This window comes from Brachycentrus maculatus, unplaced genomic scaffold (genome assembly GCF_059751285.1).
Source record: "Brachycentrus maculatus isolate JH-2025_06_01 unplaced genomic scaffold, ASM5975128v1 h1tg000295l, whole genome shotgun sequence".
NCBI classification, from domain to species: domain Eukaryota; kingdom Metazoa; phylum Arthropoda; class Insecta; order Trichoptera; family Brachycentridae; genus Brachycentrus; species Brachycentrus maculatus.
This window is the reverse complement of record NW_028281046.1, coordinates 143,355-157,884: the sequence shown is the minus strand read 5'-3', so window position 1 is coordinate 157,884 and position 14,530 is coordinate 143,355. Positions and strand designations below refer to the sequence as shown.

The 14,530-nt window shown below is 41.8% G+C and overlaps 1 protein-coding gene across 1 annotated transcript; it reads left to right on the top strand.

The window, feature by feature from the left end:
* Positions 1 to 314: 314 nt before the first annotated feature.
* LOC148304967 (uncharacterized) lies at positions 315 to 14,192 on the top strand. Its single transcript, XM_088267450.1, has 7 exons — positions 315 to 468; positions 3,404 to 3,620; positions 4,382 to 4,527; positions 6,228 to 6,413; positions 9,971 to 10,081; positions 10,195 to 10,269; positions 11,987 to 14,192. The coding sequence occupies exons 1-7, from the start codon at positions 414 to 416 to the stop codon at positions 12,994 to 12,996; spliced, it is 1,800 nt and encodes a 599-aa protein (XP_088123576.1). The 5' UTR covers positions 315 to 413; the 3' UTR covers positions 12,997 to 14,192.
* The last annotated feature ends 338 nt before the right edge of the window (positions 14,193 to 14,530 follow it).

Here is a 14,530-nt window from a genome sequence, read left to right as displayed (position 1 = left end):
TAAAAAATCAAAATTTAACATCCCAGGTTTAATGAGTTATTTTTTCAAGTTTTCATGTTAATTTATCACATTTCTGATCTAGACACACCATAAAAAACGTTAATTATTATTGTTATATGTACCATACTTTTTGGTAAAACAGTAAAAGTTATAATTTTATGAGATATGTATGTTTGTTACACACGATCTAATTTTTTTTTTATCAAAAAACCTATTTTATTTTCTAGATAAGTACTTTACAATTTACCTGGCTGATAAATGGAGCCACTAGTTAGCCATAAAATACGCAACAAAACAAGCCTGGCAACACCACATAACATGGCGTAGCAAATTGTTTCGTTTTATCTGTCAAATATATAAATTAGTTAGTTTTTGCTGTCAAACGAAACATGAAGTTGTAACGAGAGGCAATAATGCTCCTATTACATATAATTTATATATTGTTTACGGTTTCCTTAGTTTACCCAGGTAAGCACGTTTATTTACTATTATTATTAAGTCGCATCATAGCAGTTTGCCATTGAAAATAAGCGTTGTTAGTATCATCGATCAACACGGCGAGATTGTGTATTGTATCGATGTCATTTTGTTTATATTAATCTTTGTAATCATCAAAACATCGTACCAGACGTAAAGACAATCTTCCATTTCCCGATTTTCTTCCAGCGACGGATATATTGATCAAACATCCTATTTAAAGGCCATTCCAGAGATTTTTTTACACCAGCTGTGTGTAAATATTTAAGGAATTTTCTAAAATTCAGAACAGCGATTAGTATAGATAGCTTGAACATTATTTCTGGACTTTTGTTTACTAACGACCTTAACTCTGTCATACCGGCTCTCAATCCATAGTGTTAAAAATTAATGATACCGAAAAAATAAAGGATGAATATCTCATAGTCGTACAGGAGAAAGTCACCAACTAAAAAAACGTAAAATGTTCAGGAGGGACATTTAAGTCACTTTTGCTTGGCATCAAAATAAACACCAATGCAGTTAGTCATTTTTAACAAGTCAATATATTATACTTCCAAGTTTAAAAGCTAAAAACTAACTAACTAACCATCACGCCGCTTCCCCGCAGGGGTAGGCAGAGAGAATAGAGCGCCACACCACTCTGTCCTTGCAAACATTCTTCGCCTCTTCCACGTTCATGCATCTCCTCATACATACCCGCCGATTGTTACGACTCCTAACCTGACCACTTTCAAGTATTTGACATACCTGATCGTGCCGTGTTTTTCTCGGTCTTCCTCTGCTTCTTTTCCCGCTAACATTCGCCCTTTAAATTTGTTTTACCGTTCTTTCCTCACTCATTCGTTCTACATGTCCAAACCATCTCAACACACCTTTCTTAATTTTATCGATAATGCTTACCTCAGCTTTGCATTCCTTCCTTATTTCACATTCTTCTTCACATTCATTTTGACTGCAATCAGTCTACTTTCATCCTTCTTTTGCCAACTCACTTGGCATGTTTCACTTCCATACATCAGAGTTGGAACCAACCCTTTTTTTTTTAAGCTAGTAAGATATCAAATAGTTAATGATAACGTTTTTGTTAAAAATGCACTTGGTCACTTTCTCCTGTATGACTAAATTTTTTTTTTACTTAATAAAATTAATTTTAATTTTGTTTTCATCATATAAACATGTACAATTTTTAATTTTAAATACAGCAGGAACTCTATTATCCGAATGCCGAAAATTTACTCTCTGTTCGGACTAGTGGAGTGTTCGGATTACAGTACAGACAATCTGTAGGGTATTTTTAGCAAATAAAAAAATTATGTTTGTGAAATTTTAAATGTATTTATTCAACTTTTTTAACCCTCCCTTCCCGGTGTTGTGTACCTAGTACACATTGCTTCTAATAACCATCAATATCTCTATAAATATAATAAATACAAGGCTAACATTTTAGGTATTCCTCCATAACATATTTACGCATTCATTTAACCTTTTAACCGCGTTAACTTTGTTCCTTAGAGACGCCGCCGTATTCCGCCGTTTTTTAAATGATTAATTTTATCTTGTATTTAGTTAAGAAACAATTTATTTTCCTAAACAAAAACGTTCAATGGGATTCATTGTGCCTTTTTGGTACTCTATAATACACGTGTGTCACATTATTCTTAAAATATATCGTAATATAAACAAATAAGGTCGTAACATAAATAAATCAAAGCACGCATCGTGTGTCACTCTTACCCACTGGCGATGCGTAGCGTCGAGAGTGAGACAGATATAGGGCATGATTATGGCGCGGACTAATTATCGACCTCGAGAAAAATCAGGGATCTGTTCTTTTATTTATCCTTGTGATGTTACAAATTATTAGTCAGATATTTCAACAGATGTCATAAGGCTGAGGATTGACGTATTATTTTATCCAAAGTTTTACACCATGAAATAATCCCTCCAAGTTGAACTGAGGTTCAAGCAAAGGTAAAAACACATACGGTTATATCAGCCGCGTATGGGGCATGTTGTGTGAAAACACATACGGTTATGCGAGGCTAAGGATCCGGTTAAAAAATAATATTAGTAATAATCAGAATTCATTGGGTACATCGGAGGTATTTTGTGAATATGGGAAACAAATTCGCGTATAAACAGCGCGTGAAGAGTGTGCCGGAACTGCGACACTATATTCGCATCTCACTCTTGCATACTTGCACTGCGCAAGCGTGAAGAGCTCAAAGCTCAATGTTCTCTGGCTAGCTAGCGGGTTAGCGGCAGTAGCTCTTGAGCTTGAGAGTGTAGTGACTACCCAACACCGGGACGCGCATTTTATTTTAGCACCGGAATGGAAAGGTTAAACATATCAAATGTTTTATATGGTCGAGGTATTCTTCAGACTCTATCTTAGTCAAGTTATACCTGCTGTGGGCCAGACATTGTGGCCCACGGAGCTGCCTACTAGAATCGTACGGGCCAGAATGCCTGGCCTACAGAGTGGTAAAGAGTTATTTACAAGTAATAAGCTTTGTCTCGCAATTTGCGTTAAAGCATCTTCTCTGGCACAGGAATATCCATTTGGTCAGCCCATTCAAGGCGCGTAGTTAAGGGATGAGTGGGGTTTGAATTATATAGGTCCTGCTGTATATTACTGTACAAATTTTAACCTTTCCCTTACGGTGCTAAAAAAATGCCCTGGTGATGTGAGTGTTTCCGTGCATTCCGCATCATTTTCAAATGCCGTATGAAAATGATGCGGAATGCATAGAAACACGTGTCGCATTAGAATTTAAGAAATAGTAGTAATTACCGAGTAAAACTTTAATTAAAAATGAATTAATTGTACAACAAAGTGACTGCTGAATAAATGAATGAAATCATTCTAAATTAGCTGGAGTAATTGCTTCTATCTTGATGAGTGTGTGTGTTTGCTGCGCAGGTGCGTGCGTGGGCGCGGTGGCGCAGAGGCGCGCGCCGCCGGCGCTGGAGATCCGGGCCATCGGGCAGAACGTGTCGGGCGGCACGCTGTTCCGCTGGGCGGGGGAGAACCTCACGCTGGTGTGCGCGCTGCCGCAGGCCCCCTTCGGGGAGCAGCGCTCCGTGCTCACCTTCCCGCTGCTCGCCTGGCACACCCCCGCCCCCCCCGAGCAGCTGCGGTGAGCAGTACTTACTTAATACATCTTACTTAATATCTATCGTTCCTCGAATAATCGTTTTCCCGGATGTGTCGTTTATTTCTTCTATCCCGACTTAATTTCATACTAAACTAAACCGCATCGAAATTTTCTTACATTCAACGGCAACATATGGGATAGAAACTATCGAAAGCTTGTGTAACCGATAGCAGGAGAGGTCGATATTGATGAAAAGGAGCCGCTGCCTGTTCCTGCATTTCCAGAAGCGTGCACATTCTTTGAAAGAAAACTTTCTACAACGCACATTCAATAACCGATGCTGAAAAAATACTATTTGCAAAGCCGAAAATATACTATTGTACTTACAAAAATAAAACAGTTAAAAAACAAAGGTATTTTTTTGAATTCTATTCAGGTTTGTATTTTTTTTCAATCAATAAAATGCGCAATGTCTGGGATTCACTGCTTTACTCAACAAAAAGCAAGTGTCATCTCTTTATCATCCTCAGTGCTGCTGTACGGATGTGAGTCGTGGCACCTCACCAAAGCTCAGAGCAAGAAACTAGCAAGTTTTGAAAATAGGTGCCTGAGGCGAATCCTGGGTAAAAAGTGGTATGACTTGGTCAGGAATGACGATGTGAGGAGAAGAACCCAGCAGCCTCTCATGCTGGAGGTCCTGAAGAGGAGAAGGTGGACACGATTAGGATTTACTTTATGAGATGCAGTTCCACCAAGAGATGTCAGCAAAAAACTAGACTGTAATATCATCTCTGTGTCGCCAGATCGCGGATGTCCATGTGGACCGGGCTGAAGTCGCTGTGGCTGTCGCTGTACCACCTCGAGTACAGCGACGGCGGCGTGTACACGTGCGCAGACGCGCGCAATGACGTCACGCCCATGAAGGTCATCGTGGTCGTCAAGGTCAAGGGTGAGTTGCGTTCCATGATTAAAATATTCGTATCGTATTCAACATTCTTTGTATTTATACATTATGACATCTCAATGTATGATGAAGAATATGTATGTGTGGGTATTTACAGGGCTTACGACCTATCTTAGGCTGGTGTGACATTCACTATTCTACCCGTGATTAACCCTTATAGTGCTGAGCTTATTTTCACATATTTTGCATAAATTGCTAAAGGATTTTTGGGACATATAAAACTACTCAAATGAAACATATTTTTTACAAGAATATTAAAAAAGATCATTGACAAAAATGTTTCCCCACACAAACCCCATGGACTCCCTTTTTACAGCGCACACAAACTAGCGAAGATCGAGTCACGCCTTTTCCTCCTTTATGATTGCACACCATACAACGGCGAAGCTTCGTCCCTGGTAACTTCTCCTGGTGTCTCTGGGATGTTTTTTTATCTGCAGCCACTCTTTCTCAATACTTTCAATTATCTAGCCAGTAAATTGCGTGTTTTGTTGTATGGGTGTGAAACCTGGACCATCCAAAAGTAGGAAAAAGACCGGCTTGAAGCATTTGAGATGTGGGTTTGGAGGAAGATGACCAAAACATCATGGGTCGTAAGGAAGTCCAACGAAAAGGTGTTGCAGGACGTAAAAGAAAGAAGAGAGCTTATAAATCATATTTTGAAGAGGAAGGCCAAGCTAATAGGGCACTCAATTAGACATAGCACCTTTCTTAGCAACATCTTCGAAGGAAGAATCTTGGGAAAACGAACAAGAGGCCGCCCAAGAACTTCATACTTCCAGGATTTAAAGCGGCTCATGGACGTCTCCTCCTATTCGCAGCTCAAGAGGATGGCGACTGACAGAGACGAGTGGCTGACACAACAAGGCGCTGCCTTTAGAAGATGATGATGAAATTGCAGTTGAGATATTTTTTTTTCTTTTGTATTATCCGAATACAAAATGTAGGAATTTAGAACCATTCTCCCGAAGATGTTAAATGTTACTTTTTTCCAAAATTTTTGGTGAGGTTGGTAATAGTGTCGGAAGACTTTATTGGCGTGGTCAACAAGTGGGGAAAATCTGGCGGTTCATAGTCAGGATGACCTGAAGGGGCTATTTTTTTGATATCCACCATGTGAAAAAATTTGAGGATCAACTGAAAACTTTATACGCATTAACACAACCACACTCGAATAATTTTCAAACAAATATCTTCGTTTGAAAATGCCACAACTAGCCGAAACAAATGTCACAAAATTGATTTTTATAGGTTTTTTTTTATATATAATGAAATACAACTTAGTAGATTTAAAAAACAGTATTTTATCTAACATTTAATACAAAAATCCTAGTATATATGCTTTGCCGTTATTTCAGTGGACTCGTCACTTTGCAAAGATTATTGGCCATCTAGCCATTTGCAACTCAAATCGCACACTAAATAAGCCAACGTTTAATGTTGATTTTCATAATTTGGCGGGGCACTTGCAACAAGCTGACAAGCAGCACTGCTCTAGCGCGTGTGTCTGCCCGCAGGCCTGATCTCTCTAGTGTGTGTGTCTGCCCGTAGGCCTGATCTCTCTAGTGCGTGTCTGCCCGCAGGCCTGATCCATCTAGTGCGTGTGTCTGCCCGCAGACCTGATCTCTCTAGTGCGTGTGTCTGCCCGCAGGCCTGATCTCTCTAATGTGTGTGTCTGCCCGCAGGCCTGGTCTCGTTCTGCAGCCCGAGCAAGACGTTCGCGTGCCAGGAGCCGGGCGGGGAGGCGGGGGCGGCGGGGAGCGGGGAGGTGCAGTGCGTGGCCAACAGCTTCCTCTGCGACGGGCGGCCCGACTGCCCCAACGGCCGTGACGAGTCCGTCAACACCTGCCACACGGACGACCCCTGCAAAGGTACACAACGCAAGTCATCAAACAAATTTATTCATTTAAAAGAAAGAGAAATTACTTTTTTTTTACAAAAATGTTAATAATACAGTATCTACTCAATGAATTAGGGCCACGCAGAATTTCGCGCAATTTCTCAATTCAAACAGGAATAACTCAGAGAAAACCTTGAATAAAACAACATTGAATTTTATTTACACATGAACACTTTATTACGCTTAAATTATGTATATATTTTCACATAAATATAGTTCGTATTTAGTATTTCCACCTTTGGCAGAAATAACTGCCTCAATTCTTTTTGGCATACTTAAAATGCACTGTTTTATCATGTTTTTTATTTCTTCGTCTTCTGACCAAATTTTTTTAATATTTTTTTTAGACAGTCTACTGTCGGATTTGGAAATGAGTATACCTTATTTTTTAACATGATCCATACGTTTTCTATAGGATTAAAATCCGGAGAATTTCCAGGCCAGGGAAGCAAAGGCAGATTTTTGTTAGACAAAAATTTTATTATTGATTTAGCCCGGTGGCAAGGTGCCCCATCCTGCATGAAGGTGTATGGACTTTCTGTTGGGTCGAGTGTATGGTAGAAGGGCATTAAAATTCGTTCGAGGACCTGCTTATAGGAATTTTGGTTCATTGTTCCTTCCACGAAAAACAACGGCCCAGGTAAATTATTAATAATACATGACCATATCATTGTTGCAGGGGGGTGTTTGATAACTTTTACCACACAGGCCTCATTGTAACGTTCCATTGGTGTTCTCCTGACGCATCGACGGCTCTCTGTCACGGCTTCTAACCGGCACTCATCACTAAAGATGACCTGAAAAATAATGAAAATTTAAGTTTAATTCAAATATATAAGTTTATTTACTAAAATGATATGTTGAAAATTCAATTTAAATAAATACCTTTTTCCAATCATCTACCGAGTAATTTCGATATAGCCTGGCCCATTTTAATCGATCCGCTTTCATTCGTGGTGTCAATTTTGGTACTTTTATAGGGCGCCTGCATTTCAGATTTACTTCGTAAAGACGTCGCCTCAGTGTTGATACCGATATATTTATACCCTCTTCTTCCAATTTTATTTTTAATGTTTTTGCTGATGCACTACGGTTTTCTAAGGCACTTTGAACGATTTTTCGATCAGTCCTCGGTGTTGTTTTTCTAATCCTACGACAGTTCTTTCACCGATTGCTGGTGGCGGGTGACTGATTTTTTATTGATTTTGAAATTCTGTCCACTGTTTGACGAGAAACGTTTTCCTTTTTTGAAATTTCTCTATTAGATAGTATTCCTAATTTCAGTAGCATTATAACACTAGACTTTTTTTCCTCAGAAATGTCTTTAATTTTTCCCATTTTGTCCTTTTCAAAAAAAACACTTGTGTTTACAAAAAAAAATTATACTTTATGAACTAAAATTAAAAATTAAGTTTTTTTCACAAGACACGATAACTATATAACCTCTCTGAACAAAACAACAACCAGAACTCAAGAAACTTCACTAATAAATGAGATAGGACTATTTTTTGAACTTTCAACTATCTGTCTACCTGTGCTAATTAGGGACCTTTCTCAGAAAAAGGGTTTGAAATTTTGTAAAGGCTTAAATAATCCAGGTATATTTTACATATTATTGAAGGTAATATACATGATATTAGATGTCAATAGAAAACTTAAAGTATTTATGCAAAATAAATATAATAATCCAAAAGATTTCAGAGTATTCAAAAAAATAATGGGTGGCCCTAATTCATTGAGTAGATACTGTACTTGTACGAGACGTCTTCCGTCCGTACAAGACTGTAAAACTCTGGTCTTCTCTGCGGCGCAAGAAGGGGCTAGTCCCGACGGTTTGGCGGTGGTGTAAGGACCGCTTGTTGACGCGTTGGTCGGGATCGATGAGGTTCCTAGACGTCACCGCTGTACCCAGTTGTAAGCTGGATACAAAGCACTGAACCGACAAGTCAACCTCAATAGCCCTGAAAAGGGCTTTCCGAAACAGGTCCGTGAATCGGTGCAGAGAGGCGAAGCTGTCCAGGCTGGCGGTGCGGCGAGGTCTTCAAGGAGCGGGAGCGAAGAAATGAAACGCAGGTTTCAGTAATCGAAGAGAACTAATTTTATTCATAAATGTACATCCGTCTATTTTGACCGAGCGCAAGAGACCTTTTTCCCCCCACCCTAACATGCGCCAGACCAGCCGGCCGCGACGTAAATAAGGTCATGCGCACTACGTATAAGACGCCGCGCGCGCCGCGCCTATCTCAGTTGGCATTCTATGCCCGTGGCGAGAGGTTCTCAATTTTCTCGGCCGATTTCCCCTTGACATTCTCACACATATTATTACGTTATATACATCATTTACTTTACATACAATATTACATTAAGGCGGCCACCCCCGAAAGCGAAACATTTCCTCATTGGAGGGGCAGCACTACCTTGATGAATTCAAATTATTATTCAAAGGTCCTTTTCAGGGCAACATTAATTTATACCTATATAATGTACAATGACGTCGCTAACAATACTAATATTGACGGCTCACCGCTCACCGAGATTTTTATGTTTACCGGTTTAGAGACGTACCCGTCTTTTCTGATGTGTTCCTTGAGGCCAGTACAAAAAGAGATTTAAATCTGTATTTAGTCTACAATAATGAATGTATCGACATGATTCATTGTTTCCCTGACAGGTGACACTTATTGTCACAATGCGTTCATTAACCGGATCCACGCGGCTCGCATAACCGTATGTGTTTTAACAAAACATTCCCTGTACGCGGCTGACATAACCGTTTGTGTTTTTACTTTACTCCAAGTTTCGAACCTCAGTTCAACTTGGAGATATTTTTTCATGGTGTGGAACTTTGGATAAAATAATACGTCAATCCTCGGCCTTATGACATCTGTTGAAATATCTGACTAATAATTTGTAACATCACAAGGATAAATAAAAGAACGGATCCCTCATTTTTCTTGCGGTCGGTAATTAGTCCGCGCCATAATCATGCCCTATATCTGTCTCACTCTCGACGCTACGCATCGCCAGTGGGTAAGAGTGACACACGATGCATGCTTTGAATAATTTATGTTACGATCTTATTTGTTTATATTACGATATATTTCAAGAATAATGTGACACGAGTGTATTATACCAAAAAGGCACAATGAATCCTATTGAACGTTTTTGTTTAGGGAAATAAATCGTTTCTTAACTAAATACATGATAAAAGAAATCATTTAAAAAACGGCGAAATACCGCCGTGCACGGGCGCCTCTCAGGAACAAAGTGAACGCGGTTAAAAGGTTATTGTAGACCAAATACAGATTTGAATTTTTTTATGTACTGGGCTCAAGTAACGCATCAAAGTTCAAGTAGCCGTTCTACGGTATTATCAGTGTCCTGTAAATAAATCATGCTAAAATCATATTTTACCTTATTTTATGCCTGTATGTTTTCGCTCGGTTACAAACATCCTTAGTCGGTTGCTGTTGAGAGGGATTATCACAATTTTGACGCATTGTAAAAGATGTGTGGATTACATTTCAGATAAGCTCATGTGCGATGACGGGCGTTGCATTTCCAAGGACCTGTGCTGCGACAACCACAAGGGTCACCTTTGCACGCCGCACTCGTGCTGCCCCCAGTCGGCCATAGTAGGTGAGTCTCGACTTTGCACAAGGAAATTTATGCCTTATCGACCTTCATAGATACCTATATGGTCCCTGGGACCTTGATGGATATCGTTGCACTAATCGTTGTTGCGTTTCCAGAACGTACCGGAGGTGGGCTGAGGAGCCGTCGGCCCGGAGCGCCGTTGCTCCAGACGACCATCTACACCATCTCCGGTAACTATCTCATCCTAGTCTTCTTCTTCTGTCCCCTAACTGCACCCGACACGGTGCGCAGGGCACTGCGCCGCACAGGCCGGGTGATCAGTCCCGCGCTTCAGGTTATATTGAACTAATATCAACGTGAACGAACCCTTATATTTATTTCAATCTCACTGGGAATCGACCCAGGACTTCCAGCCTGGGAGCCAAACTTGCTGACCACTACAAACTAATATATTTATTGTAACTGCAGACAGTTGGTAGAATTCCGTATTGAATTGTTGGGTAATATATCCTAAATTAAACAAGGTTTATTGGATTGAATTCTACATTTATTTATGTATATGTTAATACGTGACGCGTTTCCTCTTCTTAGGACATTATCAAACACTCGCCCAAAAGCATCTTTAGGTAAAAAATGGGAGACGCTTATAAGCGTTCTATTTGCTCACTTTAGGTGGAGCATAAGAGATATTTTCCAAAATTATTATTATTATTATTAGGTTATTATTAGTGTGATTTCATGGTTACTTTATCATACGTGTATGTCTTGTCGCTTCTATTCCATCCGGGTGGTGCATAGGGCACTGTAGCAAATGCATGCCATGTCCCGGGGATACAGGAGTATAGTGAAGGAGCGCAGTACTAATGTGCAAAGGCAAATAGCCGCAAGTTAAAAACACTAGTTTCGAGATAAACCAGTTTATAGCTAACTTAAAATGGTGCTCTCTGCCAACACATTTATCAAATAAATAAAATGTTCCAAGAAATTTGGATAGTGAATATCTCGGTAAAGGAAAGAGATAGAGCAAAATCTACTATTGTATATGATAGAGGCCAGTTATAAGGATGCTTTGAGCCGTGTTACGCCAAACAGCCGCAACTTGAGTTACTGCTAGTTGCCTTTACACAATAGAGTACTGTAGACAAAGTGGGAGGTAGAGTAGTAGGTACCATAATGTTACTCAAATGTCTGCCCACACTTAGTTATTGCAGATATTATAGATTATAACTGCAGACAGTTGGTAGAATTCCATATTAAATTGTTGGGTAATATATCCAAAATTAAACAAGGTTATTGGATTGAATTCTACTTTTATTTACATATATATATGATAATATGTGACGCTTTTCCTCTTATTAAGACATTATCAAACACTAATGAGTAATGAAAATGTAACTTTGTTTTAAAATTACTATGAATATTTTATTATAACTTAATTATAATGTCTACCGGCTTCCGAGCTAACCGCTCCTTTATCAAGACTTATAAGTTAGTGCTTCAAACATAAATTATACTTTAACGCTTTCCACCTCTGACCATTTTTTCTCATAACTGATCAGCTACTCTGATCAAAAAAATGCAACGTTTTTCTACCATTAAAATAAATATTTTGGTTCCCTAATTTTGCGACACCCTGTCTGGCAATTCGTATGACCATGTTAATTAAGATTAACTGTGTTTATCTGAAATATTTTTTGTTTGAATATACTCGGGTGATAGAGAAATCAGTGATTAAAGTTATACCTGCTGTGGGCCAGACATTGTGGCCCGCGAAGCTGCCTACTAAAATCATACGGGCCAGAATGTCTGGCCTACAGAGTGGTAAGAGTTAACAAGTGTTTGATAATGTCAATAAGAGGAAATGCGTATATAAATAAAAGTAGAATTCAATTCAATAACCGTGTTTAATTTTGGATATATGACCCAACAATCTGCCCGCACTTGCAGCCTGCTTGCTGATCTTCCTGCTCACCGTGACGCTGCTCATAGCGGCCGTGTGCCGCGCGCGCCTCAAGCGGGCCGCGCGCCCCCAGGCCGGTCCCCCGGGCGCGCCGCCCGCGCAGCCGGCCCTGCGCGCGCCCGAGGAGTGGGCCTACACGCTGCTGCCCGGCGCCGACGCGGGCCGCGCGCCGCCGCGCTACTCGGAGCACCCGCCGCGCCGCCCCGCCGACCTGGGCGTGCACGGCGACTCCTACCGCCGGCGCTTGCGGCGCGCCAACGCGCTGGACAGGATCCTGGACCGCTTCGGGCTCAACGCGCCGTACGCCGTGGATCGCGACAGCGTGGGTTCGCCCGCGAGCGAAGGCGGTAGGCGGCGCTTTGTGTCTTCTATTTTGGGACGCCTGCGCGACGGACTGCATCGAGGGTCTGAGCCCCGCCTCCCCGACACCCCGGATGCGCCGGAGCTGAGTCCCGACGAGGTAGACGACACGTACACGCTCAACGGGCGCACTATCCGCCTGCTAGGTGCGAGTTTCGAGGAGCATCCGGAGCTGTGCGACCTCGGCCTGCACGGGCTGTACATAGTAGACGGTATCGTGGAGAACTTCAACCGCTTCGTCGGGCGACCGATCTTGCCTCCGCCGTACTCGGAGACCGCGCTCGGGCCGCCGCCGCCGTACGCCAGCAGCGAGCACCTGGCGCTCCTGCAGACACACATCGCGACGCCATCCTCGCCCCAAACTCCCGAGTCACCACCGGGCTTCGAGGACGCGACTCGCGACCTTAACGGCAACACAGACACATCAGAGGCTGACGCGGGGACCGCAAGTACCTCACCAAACAACACCACCTCTTCCAGCTTCAAAACCATAGAGGAACAGGACGTCTCCAACAATAATGCGGACGCCGCGGACGAAAACGCCAATCCCTCCAGCGCCGCGGCGCCGACCTTGAAACGTAGCGTTTTCCCTCCCAACAGCCTGGAGTTTATAGACTCCGACTGCGTGGCGGACTGAGAAACGGACGGCGCCGCCATATTGTACATACTTAATCGACGGTTAGTGCGTGAGTGAATGCGGGAAGGGAATCCGCCGGCCGGATTGAGTGAATTCCCGCCCCGACGTACGTTATCGTTATTTATTCTGCCATGTACAGATTTAAGTAATATAAATCTAGCCTTATCACTGAACGACAGCTATATCATACTTAGTTTGTAAGAGAACAATTACACACCACTGTATCGGGCGATAGTTTACCCAAAGGGACGAGTCTCGGGCATGCAGTCTGCGCCACCTTGTATACCACTCTTACGGCACACGGTGCGTGCCGACACAAATAGCACACAGCACCCACTATTCCAACTTCTTCTCTCATCATTTGACTTGATTTTTGGCATAAAATGTAGTCAATTTCTGATGGCAAAAACAGACGGAGCTGGAATGTTCATCCCTATGCACTATGCACTATGCACTATATATACGCACAAACATGCGTGAATTGTATGTTTTGACATCGCTCACTCCTTTCAACAATGTCATATATCAAAAATCGTCAATTTTCAGTTGTGCATGTTTTTGGAATGCCCAGAAAATGTACTATATCCCAGCAAAAACGGCATAGTTTTAACTTAATTGTACGAGACGTCTTCCGTCCGCACAAGACTGTATTATGTGGTCTCCTCTGCGGCGCAAGAAGGGGCAAGTCCCGGCGGTTTGGCGGTGGCGTAAACACCGCTTGATGACGCGTCACTTTCCGATCGATGCGACGAGTCCTAGCCACTGTACCCAGTTGTAAGCTGGATACAAGCGCTGCACCGACAAGTCAACCTCAATAGCCCTGAAAAGGGCTTTCCGAAACAGGTCCGTGAATCGGTGCAAAGAGGCGAAGCGATTCAGGCTGGCGGCGCGGCGAGGTCTCGAAGATCGGGAGCGGAGAAATGAAAACAAGTTTCGGTGGTTGAACTGAACTGGTTTATTAACAAAAGGAAAGAGACATGGAGCCATATTGCTGTCTCCCTCTAAGGGGCACCGGACGGGCTCTATTTCCATACCGTACCGGTGCTTTTACAACAATGGATTACATTTCTACATATTCCTTAACCTTTTAACCGCGTCAACTTTGTTCCTGAGAGACGCCCGTACGCGGCGGTATTTCGCCGTTTTTTAAATGATTACTTTTAGTTAAGAAACGATTTATTTTCCTAAGCAAAAACGTTCAATGGGATTCATTGTGCCTTTTTGGTACTCTATAATACACTCGTGTCACATTATTCTTGAAATATATCGTAATATAAACAAATAAAATCGTAACATAAATAAATCAAAGCACGCATCGTGTGTCACTCTTACCCACTGGCGATGCGTAGCGTCGAGAGTGAGACAGATATAAGGCATGATTATGGCGCGGACTAATTAGTCCGCGCCATAATCATGCCTTATATCTGTCTCACTCTCGACGCTACGCATCGCCAGTGGGTAAGAGTGACACACGATGCGTGCTTTGATTTATTTATGTTACGATTTTATTTGTTTATATTACGATATATTTCAA